The sequence below is a fragment of the Phasianus colchicus genome, chromosome 1, assembly GCF_987193195.1.
Source record: "Phasianus colchicus chromosome 1, bPhaCol1.hap1.1, whole genome shotgun sequence".
NCBI classification, from domain to species: Eukaryota; Metazoa; Chordata; class Aves; order Galliformes; family Phasianidae; genus Phasianus; species Phasianus colchicus.
This window is the reverse complement of record NC_143436.1, coordinates 15455038-15479700: the sequence shown is the minus strand read 5'-3', so window position 1 is coordinate 15479700 and position 24663 is coordinate 15455038. Positions and strand designations below refer to the sequence as shown.

At 40.7% G+C, this 24663-nt stretch overlaps 1 protein-coding gene and 1 long non-coding RNA gene across 4 annotated transcripts; one reads left to right on the top strand and one right to left on the bottom strand.

Annotated features, from left to right (window-relative positions):
• Window positions 1-191: 191 nt before the first annotated feature.
• Window positions 192-23970, bottom strand: SLC26A4 (solute carrier family 26 member 4). 3 transcript variants are annotated; one of them, XM_031599394.2, is made up of 20 exons: window positions 23720-23970; window positions 22644-22783; window positions 20858-20968; window positions 19083-19273; window positions 18461-18625; window positions 15744-15896; window positions 15548-15630; window positions 14453-14600; window positions 13011-13124; window positions 12161-12238; window positions 11830-11925; window positions 10301-10407; window positions 9308-9377; window positions 8900-8992; window positions 8695-8790; window positions 7510-7740; window positions 6038-6092; window positions 5545-5690; window positions 4271-4354; window positions 192-3641 (listed from the first exon to the last, which is right to left on the bottom strand). In XM_031599394.2, exons 1-20 carry the CDS (start codon window positions 23872-23874, stop codon window positions 3618-3620), a joined length of 2340 nt encoding a protein of 779 aa, XP_031455254.1. In that variant the 5' UTR covers window positions 23875-23970; the 3' UTR covers window positions 192-3617. The 3 variants fall into 3 exon arrangements, with proteins under 3 accessions (XP_031455254.1, XP_089992212.1, XP_089992220.1); XM_090136086.1 differs by having other exon boundaries at window positions 192-4354; XM_090136094.1 differs by lacking the exons at window positions 20858-20968; window positions 22644-22783; window positions 23720-23970 and adding an exon at window positions 20376-20583 and having other exon boundaries at window positions 192-4354.
• Window positions 6189-11938, top strand: LOC149919407 (uncharacterized). The gene is made up of 3 exons (XR_016464459.1): window positions 6189-6743; window positions 11153-11214; window positions 11857-11938. It is a non-coding gene; the product is annotated as an uncharacterized LOC149919407 (long non-coding RNA).
• Window positions 23971-24663: the final 693 nt, after the last annotated feature.

The window sequence follows — 24663 nt, the reverse complement described above, 5'->3', positions numbered from 1 at the left end:
GCCCAATATGGCGGCGGCGGCGGCGGCTCTGGGAGCGGGTGGTGCTCGGCCTGCCGGCCTGCCGCCCGCACCGCCTCGGCGGGAAGCGCTTCCGTGAGGTGCGGGTCTCCTCCCTGGAGATGTCCATAAGCCCTGCTCTGGGCGGTGCTCGGCGCGGGGGTGCTGCGTCCCTGCAGACACGTTTACCGGCACTGAGCTGCGCTTTGAGCGTGTTGTTGCTTGTCTAAAATCCAAACGTTGAAGGGAACGGGATGTGTGGTTTTTCCCTTTGTTTGCTGCGAGGCAGACTCGAGGAGTGACACTCATCCCTGCACAGTGCACCTTATTATTTCCACGTGGTAACGATTTCACAAAGAGTAAAAAAATGCAGATGCATGTAGTGTTTTTTCAGTATGCACAACTTAATTTTCTAGTCAGTGGATACAACTGCCTTCAATACGCAGCTTTGTAAAACGGTAATAAAGTGTATCTCCAAATTTAGTAGCCTGATACGCAAAGGCTACAGTAACACTCAAAATGCATACAAAAACATCACCTCATCATTCTACTGGGAAAAAAAACAACAACAGCATGTCTAGTTGCATTACTTAGGGTTTGAATTAGTACAAAGTTGCATAGTATTTCAGCTTTAATTGTTTGGGTATCCTTCATCTGATGGATGCACGCAGGCAGCACGAGGAAGCACACAGTTCCTGTTCCTCTGACAGAGGTGTCTGAATGCCCTGTGCACGTGTCTTAGTGCTTTGTGTAAATGCAGGCCTTGTGTGGAACACTGATGTTCAGGACAAGTCAAATACTTTGTACCAGTTAAACTGAGAACGCTACAATACCTTGAAGAAATACACAGTCCAGGAATGAGTGTACAATAGAATCACAGAATGGCTTGGGTTGGAAGGATCATGAATCTCCAACCCCTCGCATGCTGGGCTGCCAACCTCCCATTTCATACTAGACCAGGCTGCCCAGGGCCCCATCCAATCTGGCCTCGAACACCTCCAGGGACGGGACATCCACAACCTCTCTGGGCAGCCTGTTCCAGCACCTCACCACTCTCTCTGTAAAGAATTTCCCCCTGATGTCCAACCTAAATCTCCCCTCCCTCAACTTAAAACCATGTCCCCTCATCCTGCAGTTACGAACCCTTTCAAAGAGTTGATTCCCCTCCTGTTTGTAGGCTCTCTTTAGATACTGAAAGACTGCAGTAAGGTCACCCCACAGCCTTCTTTTCTCCAGGCTGACAAGCCCAGCTTCCTCAGCCCACCTTTATACGGGAGGTGCTCCAGCCCTCTGATCATCTTTGTGGCCCTCCTCTGGACCCTCTCCAACAGCCCTTCTTTCTTGTATTGGAGGCCCCAGACCTGTTCACAGTACTCCAGATGGGGCCTCACAAGAGCAGAGTAGAGAGGGACAATCGCCTCCCTGTCCCTGCTGACCACCCCTCTTCTGATGGAGCCCAGGATACCATTTGCCTCCTCAACTGCAAGAACACACTGCTAGCTCATGTTAAGCTTTTCATCCACCAGGACCCCCAGATCCTTCTCTGCAGGGCTAAAGAAAAGCAATACAGCCTCTGAGAAATGCTACTGGCCTTGTCCCGCTGCACACACCGGCAGTAGTGCTTTATATTCAGGTTAATACAGACTGGGGTCATGGCCTGACACAGAAGCTTTGTCAGAGATGCTGCAGAAGAGCCAAGCTCCTGAGTTACACTGCCAAGGGAGGGGTGAGACTGAAGATGAGTAGTGTAAGAGCACACACTGTCAAGTCTCAGCCTGAGCCTCAGCATTAATGTAAATACAAAGCAAAACTTCCATCTCAGGAGGTGCAGGTCAGTCTGGCTTGGCTCCTAAGCACGTGCCTAGTTTCAGCTCATGGAGATGCCAGTCTGGCACACAAAGGGCATTTGCCTAACAGTAAATAAAAAGTCATATTTTCACTGGCTTGGTCTGTAGCAGCAGCACCTTTGAGGTTCAACCCACCATTGCATTTGGAATGAAAAACGACACTGATTATCATTAGAACTGAAGTTTTTTGCATTTATTAAGGAGTAAAGATGTCAGTTTGATGCCTCTATCCACTATGTGAGGATCCTGTCCAACTGATTGAAATTTATAGTTTTTTTTAAAAAAAAGATCTTAATGGAGTTCACTCAGGTCTGTAGGGCAGAATAATGTACTTAGTGCTTAGCTTTTCACCTGAGATTTTCCACTAACCTTACTTGCAGCAAAAATTTTCTCAGTGCAGTATGATATTGGAAAAATTCTCTGATATTATCAAAAAAGGAGACTTAACAAATACCAAATATCAACATAAATGCCAACAACTGGGAAGCTTAAATACTGAGGGGACATTATACATGGACACTTCTTATACTTCTGCTACTATATATTCCCTCATCGTGCAAAGATTTATTGCTTTTTTTTTATTTGTTTTTCCATTAAAAAATAAGATAGTGCTAAAATATTAAGGTAGCAGTCTGTTTTCCATCAAACAAATGTTTCTTCATGAAATTAAGATCACTGATTACTGCATGTCTATTTTATATAGTTTTAAAATAAGGATTAAAGTTCAACTCCCTTATCTTCTGTAAATTATTGCACTTGTGCATTATGGACTGTCAAATGGTCTATACATGTCCTGCAAAAGAACAGCAGCAGTTTGATGTAGAATATTAAAAGAAAAAATATGCTATATAAAAATAAAATCATTCATTAAACTACTTAAACTTCTATATTTCATAGTTAAAAACCTTTATACTAGGTGACATTTTGACTCTCTTACTTGCATTCAGTAGCATCCATTAAGTAACCCATTAAGTACTTGAGAACTAAGGTTTTCATTGATTCAGTGTGGGTCCCAATCTACCTCTTGATGAAAGATATATAGCCAAAATCATCATCTTCTATATACTTCATTTTAGGGAAAATCATTAATAGTAGTGCATGGTTTGCTACAATGGGCTTAATACAGAGCTAATGAACCCATATCCAAACATATCTGCTAACGAAGGTTACTGTATTCAAAGTTTTTTTGTGTGGTTCAGTGCAGTTTCCTGTTCATGTGGCTGTTTCACCTGTCACCCATTTCAGCTATCCATCAACCTGTAGCAATTTAAGGAACTGCCTGGAAAGAACAATCCAGGTATGTTTTTCAAGATGATCACACAAATGTTCTAGAATTGCCAAACCTTGGCCAGCTAGAACTCTCACCCTCTCACTAGGCATTGTGCAAATAGATTAGAAGAGGCCTGTGATCCAAAGATTTTGGTCTCTTCAACTTCTGAGGGTAGAGCACAAAGCAGCTTTTCTTCCTGTACACACTGACATAACGTAATGCATCTTCTGCCTGACTAGCCCCAGAACTGAATACATTTCATAACAGTCTTCTGATTTTTTTTTTTTCCAACGTATCATACTGGAAAGTGCTTGCTGAATCGAGGTCCAGAATACTTCAGAGATAGTATTAGCTAAAATTTGGAGAATTCTAGAGATCTGTATCATTCAGACAAAGAATCATTGTTTTCTTCAAGAGCCGAGATTGGTTTCATTGCAGAAAATGCTTATATAGTACTGGTGCATAAATATTGCAGTGAGTAAGACAGTACCAGCAGTCCATCTTCATGATGCAAGTCTGCGCATAGCCTAGTGAAACATTGAGAGGGTGGAGAGAAACAGTTAGTTCTGAGCTTGCACATTTATTTGAAAAATAAAAAGTTTGTGTATGTTAACTGCACGGGGACTATTGTTCAACGTAGCCTCACTGAGGGTAACTGTGAAAGGCCTGTTCTGAAGCAACTGCCCTTTGACTTGTGTCTGCATCAGTCAATTCAAGAAGCTGCAGGTTTGAAGGCATCTGGTCCTATGCAACTACAGCTTCCTGTAAAATGCTTAATTTATGCAAGATGATGCCCATTGTGTTCAAGAAGATATGAATGGGGGAGGCTGCCTGTTATTTTGGGCTTGGATGCCTGAAGCCTTTGTAAGTCCTACGCAGTCCTAGAAGTAGTCCTAAAGTGACAGAGATCGGGAGGTGCTGTACACTATTGTAAACTATAATCTACTACATTTCAAAAAAAAGAAAAAAAAAACAAGAACCTGAATTCCTCCACTACGCATTGACATCCAGGTGGCCAGGGTGGGTATTTATTTATGAAGAAGGAAAGCATTGAGGGTTTGGTTCTACAGGCCTAACAGCATGGCTCAGTGCTATAAAGGAATAAAACCAGCAGTATTCTATAGATAACAGATACATTCAGATCTAAAGTCCATACCTCTTCCTGAACATCAAGCTCATCAGCAGGCCGGATTGTTTCTGTGAATTCTATAGGTTCTTTAGATTCTTGCATGAGTGAAATCTTGGTAGAAAGAAGAAAACATGATGAGTTACATGTTTTCTGTATAACTGAAGTTGATTTATTATTCTGAATTATCTCTATATAACTTCAACAGCAACAGTCTTACAAGTCTGTTGTTCACTGTTCTTTGACAAAGCTGAAAGAAATGTGTATATTGGAAAGCTTATGGTAATGTCTCTCTCATATGACTAGTTACAACTTTGTAAAAATAATAAAAGCAAAATCTATCTCTAATTGCTGTATAGCTCTGACAAAATGTTAATCTCTACTATGCTACAGTAAAAACGTCTAGATCCCGGATAGTAAGCAAAAATTAGCAACAAAAAATAAGGATCTTTTCCTAGTTATTTATCCCTAATGTTGATGTTAGAAACCATTTATTCATAACACTACGATAGAGGTTGTTAGGGAAGGAATTGTGGTGCAAAGAAACAAAAACACCATCGGGCTGTTTTCATAATGTAAGCCCACATCTTTAAACATCACAGAATGTTCTGGTTGTCTTGAAAACCAGAATACAACTACAGCGTGCACAGAGAAGGGCAGTAGGAATGATCACTATCCTGGAAGAACTGCATACACTCACACAAAGTAGAATGGGACTCCAACTTTTATGAAGGAGTTATACAAAATTATTAATAGTGCTGGGAAAGAGAATGGGGAATGATTATTAATTCCAGTTAACAATACAGAGATCCAATTAAAATAAACAAGGAAATGTATGTCACATAACACATTTAAAATTACAGGACTCATCTCCCAGGATAATATGCCAAAGTGCGTAAATAGGTTCCAAAAGGACAATAACCAACACATCAAAGAAAACTCTATCTGCTACAATTAAAAGCAATGGTGCAAAGGCAACCTCCAGCTGAGGAAATTCTTATGCTGCCATATGGCAGAAGCTAGAAAAGAAGTTTTAGGATGAAGAGTTCTCCTTACATCCTGCTTCTCCTGTTCATTTCACTAACAAGATCCTGGGGCTGAGAGACCCACACTTTGAACAGCAAAGTATTCATGTACTACAGAAGCTGTCCAAGTTATTAGATTCTTACTTTTTTTTTTTTTTTTTTTTTTTTTTTTACTACAGTTCTATGTCTAGTTTTCACATGTGGCATGCTGTAAGAGAAATTGCAAGGATGAATGCTAGATGATGGAAGGAAGTGAAATGTACTACTAGATATCCTTACCTTCTCAAATATGGGATCCTGGTTGTCACTGTATGCCATTTGATTCCGGATGTACAGCACAGCATCATGGACAGTCAGGAAAAACATGTCTTTTCTGACAATGTCATCAAAGAAGGCACTCCGTTCCAATTGAGATATAAGGTTGTCTGAATTAAAAAAATAAAAATAAAAAAAAAAATCTCAGGTTAATACAATTTGAAATAATTAAATAAATAAATATCAAAATACATGGCTGCAGCTATCGGAAATCAAATATGCAGCCAAATAAATAACAGCCATGTTTTTTACTTTTTTATTACTTAGATTTGAATTTCTACATTTTCTTTAAATCCCGTCATTCTTTGCATCCCAGAACAGCCCACCATGGTTGTCAGTGTAATAATTCACATTTTTTACTAGAAAAAAAGCTGCTTCCACAGTTCCATAAAGAGATCCCTTGTCATCCATATTTTATTCTTTGCACAAGTGATAGTAGATATATTTGAAAGTTTACCTTGATATGAAGCGAAGTATACTCTCACATCAATTCTCTCAAACTCTCTAATAATCTAAAAAAAGTTTGCAACAAAGACATGAATAAATAAAGTCTGTAAGGACAAAGTACATAGATGTGTATATATGTTGATATATGTAATATATAGATAAACATTTGTGCACATATGCTTTTCATTTCTTTCTTAGTGCCTTCATTCAAAATTTCATGTTTTGTTTATTCATAGTGAAAAGGAATTGCTAAACTTCATGATACTTTAAAGACCTATTAGTTAAGTACATGTTTGCTGACATGGCCAATCTTTGGCTATGTCAGTAAAACCATTCATTTTACACATGATGCATTGCTGTTTATTATTAAAGTTCGGTTTCTGTTTTCATAATATGAAAAATCATGTCTCTTCAAGTGAGGCCCTGTAGGCCTGAGAAAGCTTCATTTGCTTTGAGTGATATGATACAGTCTCTCATTGGCACATGCAGTTTTTTTCTTGCAGAGGTTTTCCCTCACATAATGCACCAGATGGACGTATTCTTGGATGAAATGGCCGCATATGGAAGGAGGTGCATCTGTGGAACCCATAATCTCATTTGTCTCTGAAGCTGGAACTGAAGCAAAAACTAGGGCTGAACCAAGTCACGCCACATTCCTGAATTTCAGTTGGTTAAAATGCTATGACTGAATGCTGCTCCTGGCTCCCTGATGGCTGGTGAGTCTCTACAAAAAGCATTTTCAGAGGTGACTGCTGTTTGCGACAATTTCTGCTTATTGATAATGTAGAATCTCAGATTTGTTTTACAGACAGGATAAGCAGCCTCATTTACAACGTGAAGTTGGTGAAATCGGTAATGTGAACACAGAAAGTATAATAAAAGACTAAACAGTCTGGTCCTACAGGCTTGTGACTTATCTCTTCAGCTCATTTTCCTCTCCCTAAACTAGGAACATTATTACTTTATGACCTCAGTCTAATGTGTGAAGATAAACTAATGTTGATGAAGCACTCCGATATTAAGCTGCAGAAAATATATAAAAAAAATAAATCATGATTCCTTCTTTTATAGTTTAAGTAGTATGGCAGAAATAAATCTTGTGGCTAAAAACTGAAAATGATAAGATGGTAAGATAAAATATTTACTACCTTTGTGTTGAGTGAGTATCATTCTGTGCCCAGATTAAAGCAGAAGGCATGTGGAAAGAAAATATATAACTAAAATGTCATAATGCATAATGTATGCATATACAAGGGTACCATATTTTACAATACACATTTTAGAGTACTTGACTATGCTACCTCCAGATTTTTTGTTTTATTTTCACCTGAAATATGCACATACCAATATTCTACCTGTTCCTAGTTTTAAAGATATTTTTCAACAACAGCCTTCTAAAAACTCAATGTAATCTAACAACTTTTGAATTACATACTGCTGGCTAGATTAATTTCCATAGAACATCAGAAATAATGCCCTTACCGTTTTTATTGATCTCACAGCTACAATATCCAAGAAGGTTACTGCTCCAAAATCAAGAATGAGGCTGTGGATGGGCACCTTGGGGATGTTTACTTTGACTGGCAGCTCTGAATTCCAGTCTACTTGGATCTCTACTTCTTTGGTGGGAACTTGAAGATCTTCGTTGTCTTCAGGTTCCTCATCAGTCTCAAAAGCTTCATTACTAATGCCAGGCTCACTGATGATGCCATTCTAATGTGCAGATAATATGTGAAATATATAATTTAATCATAGAAAAAGGTTTGAGCTTACAGGAAATACTTCCCTGTGATAACTTCTGCTTCAGGAATGAATGAGGCCAATATTGTATCCAAGAATTTAAAAACAAGATAGACTGAATGAACTACCTTTTTCTCTGTGCAGTGTATTTCCTTTCCTCATTTTTACTGTGTTAACAGAGCATGTTCCTACAAAATGTCACTATCAATAATAATAATAAAAAATCTTGGAGCTACTTCCTTCCTCAAAAGTTCTATTTTTATGAAATATTTAAAGACTGCCATACTGAATTTGAATCCAACTTTGAATTAGAATTACCACATACACTAACATGGCAAAATGACTTGGCCAAAAGTTGGGATGTCACATAACTGAGCATTTAACTTCCATCATGAAGTGGAATGCATACAGAAATATTGCATTGTGAACGGAGAGCACTGGCAGCAGAATACTCATTCTGAACTTTTACCTCTGGAGATTTAAAAGGTTACCTGTACCTGTTCACTCCTGCAAGCATTTACCTACAGCAATGTATATTCAGAGGAGGAGCTAGAAGATTATGTCTACAAGTCAGCTGGTATAGCTTATCTGTGCACAAGAAGTAGATAATAACACCATGTACATACGAAAGTGCCAGTGCTTTTACTGCACAGAGACAATCTGAGGTGGTGAGGGGTGGAGGTAAGATCAGGGAATCTGTCACTTCCACAGCTGTTAACACTATGACTCTCACAGCTGCCTCCATCTTGTGGTCTTTGGCAGTATGTGTAGTGCTCTGCTAGATGCCCTGCAGGTCCTAGTCTTCCTACTATAGCGATCAGTCCTACTCTACATTTCTATTTTAAAGATGAGTACAGAGGAGCTCTAAAGTAATAAGCTCCAGAAGTAATCCCTTGCAAAAGAGTAGGAGGAAAAAAATAATTTTACCTTAGTAGCTTTTAATTTCCCTTTCTTGATCAGTTTTTGTATCTTCCTCAGTGCTTTGAGTCTCTTATTGTATACCCTGACTGCATCAAATCCCACCTACAGAAGAAGGATCAAAACATCAAAATGATTTGATTTCACCTAGATATAATTCTAAGGAAAACCCAAAGCAGTTAGGTAGCATCCAAAACCATCACATATCACTTACTGTGGATTTGAGGCTGCTTTTCAGTCCATCGATGTTAGCATAAAAAATTGGACTTGAAAACTTGAGGATCTTCACACCCTCTGGTTCTACAGCCTATTGCCAAAGAATGCAAGGTCAAGCAGCGAAAACTACATTGTGGCTGCTAAGAAGCAGTTCAACTGTTTCAACAATTACCTACATAGGTAATTCACACACACAAAACTGGGATACCTTTGCTGATTCCATTTTTAGATTCTTATAGCCCTGCACGCAAGATGGACCAACCATCTTGATCAGGATGAAGAATGTAATGCTAAAAATTATTATCGTCAAGCACTCCACTTTCAAATTCAACTTGTCAATAACTGGCAAGGCACAACTCTGTACTACACTTGTAGATTGAAAGGAAGCAACTCAGCAATCACTTACATTTTTGTAGTCCTTGACCTTCTTGTAGATGTCCGTGCCAGGAATGTTTCCAAAACCACCCCATGAAGGACTAACAGAAACAAAAAGATGGTGAAAGTAAACATCATGCTTAGACATTCAACGAACTGAAGTGACTGCTTCTCAAACTGTCACAGATGCTTGTGTTCTACTTTCTTCTACCAAAATAATAGCTTCCTTTGGAAAGTCTTGTATCTTGGTTTTGTATCACTATACTTTTCTGATTTATAAGGAAATGTTATTTCTAAAGACAAGGTACTTTCATCTCAGACATTTTTATATAGATCTGGATGAACAGTTTGTTTCAATTGCTTCCCAAACTAGGAAGATGTATTAAAAACACCTTATTTTGGTTTGAATGAAGAAAAAAAAAAAAGACTGAAAACATGAATTACTTTTTACACTTTGAATCAATGGAAACAACATATTTACGTCATTTTCAGATTACTTAAAGCTTGTCCAGTGCTTTTTCTTTGGATTTGCAAACTAAAACAGTTTGCAGCCTCCACCTACATTTTTTAAAAATTGTAGTTTAAGTTTAGTAGATTTTATAACCTACCACTCTGTAGCCACTTTTGGAAGCCTCTACTTTTATGCAGTTGCTGACAGAGCAACTACAATTTGGTATTGCTGTCAATCATACTCTGAACTCCAGGCTGAAGGAAAGCAGATAGGTGGTATTTTCAGAAAAAAAAAAAAACAAATATCAAGAAAATGTAACAAGATGGCCAAATGAGATTCTGCAAAGCCAACATTTTTCATCATTCCACTACCATGTTCTTAGAGCAACCACAAACACAGAGTAATTTTTAAATGATAGCACACAAATATTGTTTTGTTCTGAAGATTTCCACTTGAAAATTTTGGTAAGCCCAAGAATGTTTTCTGCCACAAATCCCTTTCCTTTTCACACAGCACAGTCTTTCTTTTTCATGGTATAACACTAACAATTATTTCTGATCTTGTGTTACTTACAACTGAACTCTCAGCACAACTGTCAGCAATCCAAACAAAAGGCCAGCAAGTAATCCCAAATCAAGACCCAGAATGATGGATGCTATACATGTAAAAACCCAGATCATCTGGAGAGGAAATAATAAAGTCTCTTAATTATAACATAGTATTCCTGGTTGCTTTAAAGATTCACTACACCAGACAGTAAGAGTAGCAGAAAAATTTAACCTTGAAAATCATCATAGCATGTTGGCAATTAGCTGACTTGCTTAGAAAAGTCTTCATCTTCCTCCAAGATACTTATTTTCATCACTATGTTATTAGACGTGGTTAGCTTTTAGGAAATTACTTTTAACATACAGATATTTTTCAAGTATCTAGTTAACTCAGTGAAATTAAAGGGGATACCATTAACCACTGCATTTTCTTCTTTCTGATGGCAGCTGTTGTTATTAATCTCACTTTTAAAAATCAGAGATTAGATGTATGGAGAGGGAAGGGGGCTCCTCAGTGAAGTCCAGGAATCAGAACTGTTTCAAAGAGAGGTATTTCATGCTAGCAGGTTGATGGCATTCTCTAAAGTCTCCAGTGAATATTCAGGCAGAACAGTTGAAGTGCACTCCTCAGTTACTCCCTGCATCACTGCTCAGGCAGAACAAGCAGTGGACCTAATCCCACCCAACGCTGAGTGCACACACTTCTTACTCAAGTCAGTGGGATCTTTTACTTACTAAGAGGACTATTAAATAACTGACCAAATAAATTCAGATGTACCTAAAGCAGGTACTGCCCAAAGACACCCTACTGTAAAATCTGATTGTAGTAGGGACTGAATACATAAAATACTTTTCATGCAACATTCTCCTTCCTTAGGATCCACACTGAGGGGCTGTTCCACAGAAATCCCAGTGGAAGATGTCAGCATGTACCCTGAGGTAAGGTTTGTAAGAAGACTCTGTTCATATATCTCTTAGTACACCAAATGAATCCACTTTCTAGCTTGAATTCTAGGTTGGATTTTCTTGCTACAGCAAAAAAACATACTTTGTAAGGACTATCTGAGATTATCCAGGCAAATGGGATACTAATATGGTAACAAATTAAACATACATGTATGAATGAAAAAATGTCATCTTTTCTGGCCCATTTAAACTGTATAGAGAATCAGAGCAGAATGGTAAAGGAGGCCACAAACCATTTTTATTCTGATTTTCAAGTCATCTCAACACCAGATTGCTTGTGTAAACTATGGTAATCGCTATGAAGGACTCATCAGGGCACAGGCTTCCTTACTGTGAGGTATAGGAAATAAAAAGGATAAAGATAAAAATGTGTAAAACTCTAAAATGGGGAATTTTCACCTGATCTCCTGGCACATATGTTTTAAGGATACACACAGTACTGGTTTGCATTAGCAAATCTAAAGTTTTCTGATGCTAACGCTACAAAATTCTATTGATGTAGTAGTTGGGAGAACCTTAGATGGCACTAAAAGGTAAAAGAAAAGATATAAGAACATTAGGGGGAAAAGAAAAAAATAGCTGACTTACAGCATCTACTTTATTCTGTTTCCACAGACGGGGAACATCAAACACTTGCATGAACATCCCTTTCAAGTTAGCTATGACTACAGCTGCCAGCACAGACTGCAAAGAAAAATGGTGAAAATGTGTTATTCAGAAGCAAAGATGTTTATTAAGATATTTTAATCTCCTTTCAGTTTTCTGTTTGCAAAGTGTTCATCATTATGCACTGCAAACCTGAACCTCCTCTGTAATCAATCACCACAACATCTAACAGGGCTGTTATCCTGTCCACTGAAGCTGAGCGTTCGGATCGGATCAGCGCTGGTGGCTGTGCTGCAGAGAACAAATACAGTACCTTTTGTAAGGGCTCCAGCAATTTCCCCAGGGCAACAATGGCAATCAAAACAATTCCAGCTGAGATTATACCAGCAACCTGTGGAGGACAGAGTGTTTATAGGAGATGAGCACATTAAGATCGTATTTTATGTTTCCAGGATTACAAAGTACTTGTTCCTAGGGTACACAAGTAGTTGGACATTACATTTCTTTAGGAACAAGGAGACCTGCCAAAATACTACTGTGTTTAGGCGTACATGGGCAATCATTACACAGTTCAGCTAACACAGAGGGAATTCAATTAAGCAGGTAGTGCAAACAGCTGCACACAAGGCAGTAGCTCTTGAGGGGGTTGAGTTGCACAGAGAGATTAAAGGAGCAGAGTCTGCGTGTCAGCTGGAAGGGGGGCTGCTGGATACCCTGCACTTCTCCATTGCTAAGTAAGTGTGAGGGTACTGTCAAACAGAGGAGGAGCACGCAGAATGTAAGAAAGATGGCATGTGGGCAGCTACAGCAGGGCTGCTCAGGCAAACATACAGGGGCTTAAGTGTTTCACAGGCATCTGGGAGAGGACTTCCTCCCTCATGCTGAATTCCACATGGGACAAACTCAGTGCCTTAACTGGTAATGAAATTCTGGGGCATTACGCTTGAAGGATTTTGGACCCCTAATGTAAATCTTCCTATGTAAAACTTGATTGCCCTCTTCTGGCAGAGCTACCAGAAATGATGCAGGACCAGAGCATGATCTGCTAGCTGAGATACCTGTGACATTTTACGTGCCAGCGATGCAACCATTTTAGGATTATTTTCATCCCCATACAATATCAAACTCACCTGGGCACAGTACTAGTAAGAAGAGGTCATTACCTGAGTCTTTCCACCAGTACTTTCTTGGACTGCAGTCCGTGAAAGAGCAGTAGTTGCAACAAAACAAGAAAAGGCACCAGAAAAAATGTTGCTGATCCCAAAGGCAATGAACTCCTGAAATGTAATTAGATGATACTGTAAATAAAGATTCCTGAAGCTGCTTTTGAAATGGAGAATGACAATAGTTTTTGCAATAGTTTATAAAGCGGGTAGCACTGAAATATTGAGAAGAGTCTAGATTAGTGTCTGCTGTTAAATACTGACACAAATTTCTCTTGTGCCAGTGTAACCATATGTGTTTAGAAACCAACACAACGACGTCAGTACACTCTCCTTCATATGGGCATAGCTTAGAATAAAGGCTTTTACAGCTTATTTCCAACAATGCTATCAAAATTAACATTGCTAACAACTACTTTCGCATAATCACATCAACAAAAAGGACGAGTATAAATTTAACTCTGAAGCATCATATTCTAAACAAGTGATTTTAATCAGTGCAACAGTCTGAGTTTAGACAAGCCTTTAATTAACACAAAGCACTGTATTATTAGTGGAACTAATCAGGAGCTTAAAAAAAAATAGAAAAAATCCACAACACAGTTTCACTGAAAACTTCTAGTTGAGCCAGAAGTTTTTCCTTCTGAACATCCCAAGAACTCATGCTGAGTCCCAGGCAGCGTTCTCATAAGTTTGCCCCAGGGTCACAGATGCTGGCACCTACCGATGCTGGTTGTTCTGCTCAAGTGACAAGGACCCTGGGAGCTTTATGTCCTGGGATCTGGGCCATTCCTCTGCTGGGAAATGAGGCACTTGGGAGCTGCCTGCAATCCCATATAATTGACAGAAATGCTGTTTCCACCAAGCTGAGAGAATCGCAGGAGCCTTCCACTCACAACAAATGTTTAAAAATATGATTTAAGATTTGATTTTGACTCTCTCCCTATTTTTCTCCAAAATGAAGCTTTCCGTAAGCTCTAATTACAAGAGCAGGATTATAAAGTCACGTTCTTTGATAGAACAGACTGAGATGATGCATACCTACTCCTGTGTAACAGCTGTGTTCTCCATGAAAATGCTAGAAATACAGTTCCCACCACTTGCAGATCTTAACAATCTTTGAATCCATTGAGACAAAATAAACACTGGCACACAGTAGTACTGGACTGTCCTTCAATATGATTTTACTACCTGCTTTTATGATGCTATTTTAACTTATCCAGTTCAGGTAAACTATTTGTCCATCATTCACAGCTAAGCTTAGCCTTTTGCATCTGAAAAATTCATAGTTTTGGGGTTGGTTTTTTTTTCAGCTATTGAAGAATTTCTCCCATCAGACTACAACTTTTCTTGGAAAAATACTTGTACTTCTTTGATACTTAAGTTGCTGTGAAACAGAACTTGCATCGCCCACATTCACAAACCAGTTTGGTTATACATACCTGGTTTCCATTAATGGCATAGTCATACTTGGTTGCATATACTTTCCCCACAGAAACCGCAATAGCATAAGCAACAATAGCAATAGAAAACGAGGCTGCTATCATCTGGGAAAACATGCTGACATCTGGAGCTTCAGGAGGCAAAAATCTAGCATTTAGAAAACATGTTAGTATTATCAACTTTGATCTAATTATGTTCTTAGAAAAGTCTGAGGTAGAGGCATGCAGGTTGCTTATAATATGAAGTGTAGTGTTTCAAGTTAATAAAAAGGTGGAAACAGCCCACTGACATACAGAACACGCTTATCTAGTTCATCATAGCCAAAATCCTGATTCTTTTTCTCAGCAACAGAGCTCCCATTGTTCTCAGCATGAGAACATGATAGCAAAATGAAAAAGTACATTTTTGAAGAATGGAATAAAGGAAATATTGAATAATGTGATGAATTACATAAATATGTTAATGACACTTCATATTGTTGTTAACATACTTCAGCGGAAGACCTCAAAAACATTTAATCCCCTACTGCGTTTCCACAAATTTTAATTAATCAAGGCCCAAATGCCAAATGGAATGTGAAGGTTACTACTGTGAAATGCTCTGAATCTTTCAAGTGTAAGTCTCTACCAGTGTAATCCTCAGTATACTTGCTCCTATGACTATGTAAGTGACAATACTGATTGGGATAACAGCATGAATATGAACTACAGTGGAGTAACTCAGGTTTATAGCAATTTAATCTACGGAGAAATAGAATTTCATTATTTAAAATCCTTTAAATTATTTGTTCTGTTTTCTATACACCTATATTCACTTCAGAAACACAAAACAACTAATTCTTAGATGAACCTCATGAATCAGATGAACATTTCTAAGCCTATTTTACAGAGGAAGAAAAAGTAGGAAGCATAATTAGGTGACATAAATGACAGAGCCAGAATTAAAACTCAGGACATCTCCAGAAGCTGCTCTAGGAATCTGAGTTCCAAATTCAGATTACGGCTTTCAGTATCTCTTTTATATCTTCTATCTTATCACTGTCATTTTTAGCCAATTAAAATAATACCTATGTCCCAGAAAACAAAGGCACTCACCCTCTTGGAATGCTCTTAACAATGCCTGCATTATATTTTTTTTCCAAGTCGGCAGCATATGAAATGCCAGTGGCTACTATTGTCTGTAATCAAATGAAACAAGTTTTAATACTTAAAAAAAGGTCTTGTTCTTCTGTAGCCAATCCCACCTATTTCAGCTATTGTCAGTTGTTTTTTTTAGTGCTCCTTTGCTTACCACAATGACTTCTATTGGTATCGGTATGGGAATCTTGTGTTTGAATCGGTCATTTATTTCTTTAACTACCATGCAGACAAAAATGGTGAGGAGTCCAGCAATAAGGTCTGCAATGTTGGTGGTACCAATGTTTTCAAACGTTTCAATGAGAGTCTGAAAAATAAAAATTACAACACGTGCACTTGAAATACGTGAAAACACACAAATACTCACAAGGCAACCCAGGAAGATGGGGTTTTGGAGGAGGCCAAGAGTTGCCTGCTCCTTTGCTCAAGCCTGGAGGAACTTGAGGATGACTTTGTCTGATGAACCATCAAACTGCTACACAATTGGTGGCTGGATGCTGTGGCGTATTAACAGAAAAGATGTAACCGAAATAATTGACCACATTGGGCTTCTGCTTCCTGTTTTTTAGAAAACTAAGACTTAATAGCAAAAGCTGAACCCTACCTGAGTTTTACTTCTACCTTAGAGGAAAGATAGGAAGATCTGTAACTTCTTCCCTTTCCAAAAAGCAAAAGATCTTCTCTATTCAAATGAGAGCAAAGCTCTAATTGCTGAAATGCCCAGTACATACAGTGTGCATTACAAATTCCCAGTTTTCATTACTGACATCCAGGCAATGAGTACGACAGTGTGGATCCTGCCAGGCTGTGGCAAGTCCTGCGTTTGAGCAAAGTGGTTGCAAAGCCTCACCTTGTGGTGTGTTAACCCTGTTCCCAACAGAAGTCAGCCCCAGGCTGGAGCCCTCGCAGCTGCAGAACAACAGGCAGCTCCCTCATCTACCCTTCCTATGTCCTTGCTTGGTCCTATTGTTTATAGCAAACAACAGCCTGTGAAGCTGACATTTATGGCTGTACAGTGTTTATACAAACACAAAAAAAGTATTACTTCTAAGTGTACAGAGAAAACAGGAAGGGCTGATCAGAGCAAAGACACCAATTGGAGGTTCTCCCATCTATCTCCTCTCTGCTCCTAGGGGGTAATTCTCACTCGCCATTTGCTTCCAAGAAAATTTGACTATTCTATGCGCAGTGAAGAACAATCTGGTGGAAAAAAGGTTCAAAATAGACTTCTTGCCTCCTGGCAAAGGGAGGACTGCAGCGGCGGTACCACTTCCATCACAACAAAAACTCCTTGGTTTGAAATAAAACACTGAAGTGCATAACTAGCTATGTTTTGTAAGCTAAAGGAGAACTCTTCCTGAAGCAATGAATCAGATGTGTCTTTTTTTGAGTGGCTGAAACCACTTCTTGTCTGTTGTAGTGCTTACCACAAATCCCATTCTTACCATGTCTGCCTCTGCCATATTTTACAGGGAAACAAGGGGCTCCTAGCTGGAGGTTATGAATTCTGCCAATGTCAGATGCTCAGTGTTGCAATTTGTTACACACCACTGCTGAGGCAGGTCCGAGACTTGCTGAAGCTGACATAACAAGACTCTGATTAAGCAGACCAGAAATCACAATTTATTTGCTCTGCACACATCTGCAGACACCACCTGGCTCACCTACTAGAATGCAGAAGCCCCGAGCTTCAGCGTAAAAAGTCAGCACTCCACACAGGCTTGCAGGAACTGGAAGAACCATGTAATTATTTTTTAAAAATACTTTCTACTAGACGTACCACCTTTCAACAACCATTAAACAAAAACCAACAACGAACAGAGAGAAAAATTTCCTGGACCAATTGTCCACCATTATGCATGTAGTACTGTGTCTTATCTAATTTTCTATTGCTGGAGGGAAAGAGTTTTCAATGGTTAAAAGGCCCACAAAATCTTTTTTTTTTTTTCCCCAAATACTCCACCAGATTTTTTTTTCTAAATATTTTCCTTGTTATTTGTAATCACATTCAGACTATTTTTACTAATATAGATATTAACACATTTTTTTCTTGCCTGGTTTGTCTGAACAGAAATGTAAAATCTGCCAGTAACTTCTCTGTTCTACAGCAGTCCCTTTTAGAAATCTGTTATTCTAATGCAAAGAGCAATGGAAGATCTAAAATAGCGTGCACCTGAACAGCTTAACGGCGAAGTCAGTGAAAGGACTCTCAATAATTTCCCTGGGGAAGGAGATGACTCTGTAATACGAGAACCTCTAGGAGTTCAGTATTCCTGTAACACGGCCAAAACATTTCTCCATTTGATCATTTCCTCTAAGATTAACAAATGGAGTTGCGACAGCAACTTTTAGCCTCACCTTAGCTAACCAGCAGGTACCTGGCCGCGGGGTGCGAATCCACATCCGTCTGCAGATAGTCACAGATATGGCTACAACATGAAATGGAAAAAGATGCCTTTGACCAGGATGGTTTAAGAGGCATGGGACTAGTCAGCATTGGGAGCTTCCCATTAAGACAAGAGGCACGGGCTGGGAGGGAAATGGCCTCCAGAAGTGAAAACCCAGAGAAGAAAAACTGTTTTGCTGCATAATTATTTTTAAATTTTATGTGAAAAAGAATGCTCTGCCTGAAATAGACTACGACATGACAATTAGCCTTTTGTGGTCTGGGAAAGCAAGAAAACAGCTATTGAGAGCCACACAGCTATAAATGAACACCTGCAGATCTTCCTGAGAGTGAGTGAGAACTAAATGGATGCCCCACAGTTACACAGACACAAGAAGCACTCCTGTATGAAATAGAAGCAGAAGAGAAATAATTATGCAAAAATTCTGGCACAAACCCAAAACAAATTAGAAGGGTATACTTACATATATTATGGAAAGGACACCATTATAGTTTTTAGTTGAAACATTTAAGACTATTTTCAATTGTGATACGAGCACTTGAAAAGCAGCTGCAGTTGTGAATCCCCCAACTAGTGGATCTGCGAGGTACCTCACAATGAAACCAATCTGAAGAACTCCAAATACCACCTGGAAAAATCACGAAGAGTAACAGCTTGCTAAGCAATAAGATGTACACTATTATTTGGCAATTGCTTAAGTTTTGCTCTTCTGTTTTTGTTGAGTCAGTCTTAAGGGCATCTTTCCCCACTGAAGATTAATGTAGCTTAACATCATGCCATCCAGGGAAAGAAAGGAGACCTGAAGAGCTGTGTGAAAGGATGCTCCATTTAGTTTCATGCAGGTCTGTTGGTCTGCAATCACAATGCTATTCTTCTGCTGTTTGCACTCCCCATCATATTGTCACCAACTTTGCCCAGGGTAAGAAGAATAAATTCCCAAAAGCTCATCAGAGTTTGAGAAGACTTCATTTATGTGTTTTACTATAGGAAAATGACTTGCTGCCATGGCATGTATTTCAGTGGTGTATATTTTCCCATTAAAATTAAAGCTGTATCAATTTGTGACCTCAAGACAACTATTTTACCTGTAAAATTCCAACCAGAAATGTGAGGGTGCTGGCAATCAGCACTCTCTGGGCATCTCTGGAGTCAGTGTCTATCAGTATCTCAGTACCATTAGTCCCTGTAGCATTACTGTCAACTATGAGAAAATTGTCATCAGGGGCCATGCTCATTACAACTGATCCCACCATCAAACTGACTACAGGGAATGGACCTGTAATGACAAACAGAACATACTGAAGTTTAATACACATCAAAAGGAAGCATTTATCAGACTAGACAAGAAAATTCTAAATCAGAAATATAATTTAATATTTTAACTGGGCTACATTACTCCATTGGAGGAAGAGGAGGAAGAAAGGGCCAGAATCCACAGCACTGCAAACACGACACAGAGATGCAATTCCATCCTGAATAAAAATGTTATACACAGAGATTCAGTTTCATGTTTTGCTTAAGCCAATTTAGGGGTATTGCAAGGCAAAACAGGGTGGCATATTGTGACCATCTCCCTTGTATCTGCATCAGCAGTTCTGTGGCCCAGCACCACTCACAAGAGAAACTTATCCAGCTGAAAACAACGTTTTGATTCACTCTTTTTTCAGGCACAGTTAGGTTCAGCTGAATGAATGCACTGGTGCAGATAGCCACATGGCTGCATGGTCAGGGATCCAGCACAACAGTGATGGCAGGAACACACACTGGGGGAAAAGATTGCCCTTTTTGGCAGTAGTTTGGTATTACATCGGCTAAAGATGACTGAAACTATACTTTGGGCAAGATACAGAGATAGTAAATGATCATCATGTCAGCAAAACACAATCTAAAAGCAATCAGATTTGCTGTAGTTTTTACTAAAATTATACAGCAAAAGAAAACATCATAAAATGTCTTAAAGAAGCATAAGTTAATTTTACAGATAAATAAGAGTACACTTGACAAGTAAGCATACTGGAGGAAGTATAAAAAAGAGTGGAAAACGTAGAAAGTAGGGATGTCAACATAAGTAGAGGTAAGAGCTCAGAGCTGGAGAGCAGAGGTGATCTGGTGCATGGAAGACAGGAAGTAGAGACAACGTGCAGATGTATTTGATTCCACAGAGAAGAAAGTTAGTGAGAAACCATAATATCATGCCAAAGCTTTGTGAGAGAAAAACAATCCAGCATTGGTGGATGTGAACGAGGTAAGGCTCTATTTGTTAGAGGGGAGAAAAAGACAATTCAGTGATTAAGCTGTAACATATATTTTAAAAAGGAGAACTGACAGAGAAAAAATATTTTAGAGAAAGTATTCAGAAGGAATCAATGGAGGTTTACCCATAGCCTTGATGTGAGGACCTAGAGCGAGGCTGGAGTAGAAACACAGGTTCTGGGTCTCCGCGACAGGCAAGAAGGTGATATTGTCCACAGTGATCAAAAAGGATGTAGCAAGGAAGGCTTGTGGAGAAGACTAAGAGATCTGTTTTAGCCATCTTGAGCTTTAGCTGATAGACTAAATGTCTCTTCTTACTACCCAATGAGGCAGACTTTATCCTGTAATTTCTGGCATAGAGTGTAGCCAAAGACAAGATTTAAACTTCAGCATAAATGCAAGCAAAAGGCATGTGTCTACATGACTGAAGTTAGCTGTCTGTACAGAGAAGAAATAAGTCTTAAGTCCCCCAAGCCCACCAATATTAATATTCAGCACAACCAATATGGTTTAGAAAGTATCTTTCTTACATGAAATACTAATATTCACAGTAAGAATTAACATCTTGTAGTAGTTAATTTACTGTAACTTGAACATATGCGGTTACCAACTGAAATGTGTCTTGATGTTCCCAGGAAAAAGTATGTCAGGATGGGGAAAAAGGCAGAATAGAGGCCATATCCAACAGGAACTGCCACCAGTAAAGCATATGCCAAACCTGAAATGATACATGAACAAAATATCACATTTAAAATCACTCAGCAAACTACTATCTTGTCTAGAATAGACTTTCAGGAGGATTTATTCCGTTTATCCAGGGACAAATTAGAATGTTTTTTATCTGTAAATCAGTTGCAGATATGCACGTAAGTACCAGCGACTGTAAATGACTGTATATCCCACACTAATACTTGGATGAGTTACTGAAAGATGTGCCTCTATCTGCATAGGTGGCATAAAGCATTGGCTCAAATGTGAAGTTCAAGCAGTCTGCCTTTGAGAGAAAACTGAGAAACTGAAATGTTCAACTTATAGACAGAATTTTCAAGCATACACTTTGAATTATTGTACTATACCAATAATGATTCAGGACATTCACCCACCTGAAAATCAGGCCTTTTTCTTTTTGTCAGCTATCAGCTCATGAACTTAATAACCAAAAATAAATCACCCAAATTTAAGAGTTTTGATCCTCTGATCTTCTCACTTTGTTAACTCAAGCAACTTGTCAACTTCAACACAGCAAGAGAAGGAAAGAAGGGAAGGGATGTTATCAGTATCAGGTCCTTGTTAGCTCCTATTGCAGACTGTAATATTCTGCATTGATAGCACAGAACTGTGGCAGAGCTCAAAAAGACTGAAGACCTGGTTGCGCTGCTAGGCTGGTGGGAGGTCTACAAGTGACATTTAGAACTGCTGGAAGTTAGGGATTTTTGGCAGTTTAGGATCCCAGAAGCCTCCTTTTTTGGCAACCATTTTGGTCAGTTTTCTCAATCTGGTGATTTGGTATTTCAGGATTATAACATTTATATTTTTAAATCACAGTTTGTACCACTCCTCGTCTGCTTTTCTAGCATGCTCCAAGGAAAGAGGCAGTAGGGAATATTTGCATCTAATTGGCAATGAAGCAAAGTACTTTTTCTTCATTCCAGTGTAGTCTCTCCAATCTTTGCCTCCTTCTGTAAGCACCCAATTTCCATTGAGGGAAAATGTGAGGTCAACACAGCTCACTTCACTTGCTCCAGTCCTGAAGAATTGTCAGCAACTCTGAGGTGAAAGAAATGAATGTGCTGGCTGACATCAGGGTTACAGCTAGACCTGCTTATGAGAAGGGCACCACCTTAAGCATGACTTCACTAGCATAGTTTCAGGAATTACTGCTTATTTCTGCCACTTTTCTACTTGTCCATCTCCTGAATGCTTCTCTGGTAAACCATGTACTGTAAATATCCATCAAGTTTATCACTTCTTAAATGTGAATCATACCTCAGTGAGGGCTGTTTTCTTGCAGACACCCAAACAATCCAGTGAGTAACATTTTAAAGGAAAGCACACGTCAAGATTGCAGTATTTGGGGGGAACAATTAGGTTTTTATAGGCAGCTGCAGAAGAACTACAGGCTCATGACCTAACTGGTCCATAACAACATAATTAAAATCATTTAAATATTTGAAAAAATGTTCTTTGAGTAAAAAGAACATTGGGGTAAAAGAAGTTAATTATATCTCGATAGCACATCAAAGGAAATTCAGATCTTCTAGTCAGGCAGAGAAAAAAGGGCTAAATTAAAAGCTTTAATTATTTAGTGATAATACCTAATATCTAGTATTAAATAACAAGTCTCAGATTTGTAATTCCACCTGCATAACATCAGAGAGCCGTGCGTGAGGTACCTTGCAAGGTGGCAACGAGGCCAGTGCTGACCCCTGAGATGATGTCACTGACCAACCACTCCTTCACCCGGTAGTTGGGAAGCCACTCCAGGATGGGCAGGAAGGACTTGGTGATCTGGAAGGCCTTTTTTCTTGAACAGCTGTGAGAAAACAAGTCATGCACAGACCGCATGGAGCTGCAGTCTGAAAGGAACCAAGGAAGAATGACAGAAAGACACCCCGACAGGAAGCATCCAAGAAAGTTCACAGAATCATAGGGTCGTTTGAGCTGCAAGGGATCCTGAACGGTCACCTGGCCCAACTCCTGTGCAATGAGCAGGGACACCTACAGCTCCATCAGGTGCGCAGAGCCCTGTCAGAACCCAGAGCCTGACACTGAATATCTCCAGTGACCGGGCACCTGCTACCTCTTTGGGCAACGTGTTCCAGTGCCTCATCAACACTCACTGTAAAAAACTTTTATATCCAACCTAAATCTCCCCTCTTTTAGTTTGAAACCATTTCCCCGTCCTACCGCCACAGTCTGTCCCCTCCTCTCCTACATCCCCCGTTCCGATACTGAAAGGCCGCTCTCACGTCACTTCGCAGCTTCTCTTCTCCAGGCTGAGCAGCCCCAGCTCTCTGCCTGTCCTCACACGGAGGTGCACCTTCCATCCCTGCGATCATTTCTGTGGCCCTCAAGTTCTGACCGAAAGCAACCAATAAATCTTTGACATAAAACGACCGAGAAACTCCTGACAGAAAGTAGCTACGGAAGCTGTGACAGAAAACTGAGAGAAAGCAACCAAGAAAGCCCTGAGAGAAACTGACAGAAAAAAAGAAAAAGAAAAAAAAAAAGGGGTTATACATGCTTTAAGAGCCAGAGGTGTTTCCTTCCAGGACGAGGCACCTGTCGGTGCCCCAAACTCTTTGGGGAAGCGCCGCGTGCGGCTGTGCCCACGCGCTTCGGTGCGAAGAGAAGCGGAGCCGCGCAGTCGGACACCGGCAGCACCGCGCCGCTCCTGGCGGTCCCGCCCCGAGGCTCCCACGGCTCCCGGCCCCGCGGAGGAGCGCGGCCGCCGCCCGCCCACACCCACCTGCAGACCGCCCGCGCCCGCTCGAGGAGCGTGGGAGGCGGCGGCGGCAGCCGCTCGTTCTCCTCCTGGAAGCCCGCCTCGCTGTAGATGGGCCGCGCCACCACGTAGTGGCTGAGCTCCGCCAGCGGCTCCTCCGCCCGCACGCCCGCTGCCATGGCCCCGCCTGAGGTGGCGGACAGCGAGCGGATCCCGCTCCCGCTCCGGCACCCCCTGGCGGCACGGCTCGGCACGCGGCCCGGCCCCGCGGTGCGGCGCTGTCCGCGTCCTGAAGCGGCGAGGCCCCACCGCCGCCTCCACACGCAGCATTTATACGGCCGGGAGCGTTTATTTATGGGGAAACACGGACCGCCGGCTCCGGGCCGACCCGGGTGACGCCTCCGTCCGTCCCCCGGCTTTGCCCTGCCCCGGGCCGGCGCTCCCCGGAGCGGCCCTCCCAGCCCCGCGGCCCCTCTGTCCCGTCGGGGAGGAGGCTGCATTTCAAAGCGCTCGCCCGGCGGGCATGCAGCCCCGGGAGCTGCTCTCTGAACGTCACCAGCTGCAAACAGACGTGGTTCAGAACCCATAGGCTCTCTGAGTCACACCTGCAGCCGCAGATGGTGGCTGCGGCTTCTGGTTTGCTCGAGGGGATCGGAGAGAACGAGCTCCTGGGTGGTCCTGCTGTAACTTTGGCTTAGAGATAAGACGGGCTGAAAAAGTCAGACCTGCGAGCTACGGCAGCAGCTGCTCTGTGTTAGGTGTGCGGGACAACCTAATAAACATCTTGCAGTTGTAAAAAAAAAAGTTGCCTTAAAGCCCCCCAACCCCTGCCGTGGGCTGGCTGCCCCCCACCAGCTCAGGCTGCCTGGAGCCCCATCCAACCCGGCCCTGAGCACCTGCAGGGATGGGGCACCCACAGCTCTATGGGCTGTGCCAGGGCCTCACCATCACCCCAGGAGACAATTCAA

Excerpts from the sequence above, each read along its gene's own strand:
- SLC26A4 (XM_090136086.1), bottom strand. The coding sequence starts at position 23,874 with ATGGCAGCGGGCGTGCGGGCGGAGGAGCCGCTGGCGGAGCTCAGCCAC. Across the intron at positions 20,969-22,643 it reads CCTCGTTGCCACCTTGCAAG|GTTTGGCATATGCTTTACTG; the intron begins GTACCTCACGCA and ends GTATCATTTCAG. Across the intron at positions 15,897-18,460 it reads GTGTCCTTTCCATAATATAT|ACTCTCATTGAAACGTTTGA; the intron begins GTAAGTATACCC and ends TTTATTTTTCAG.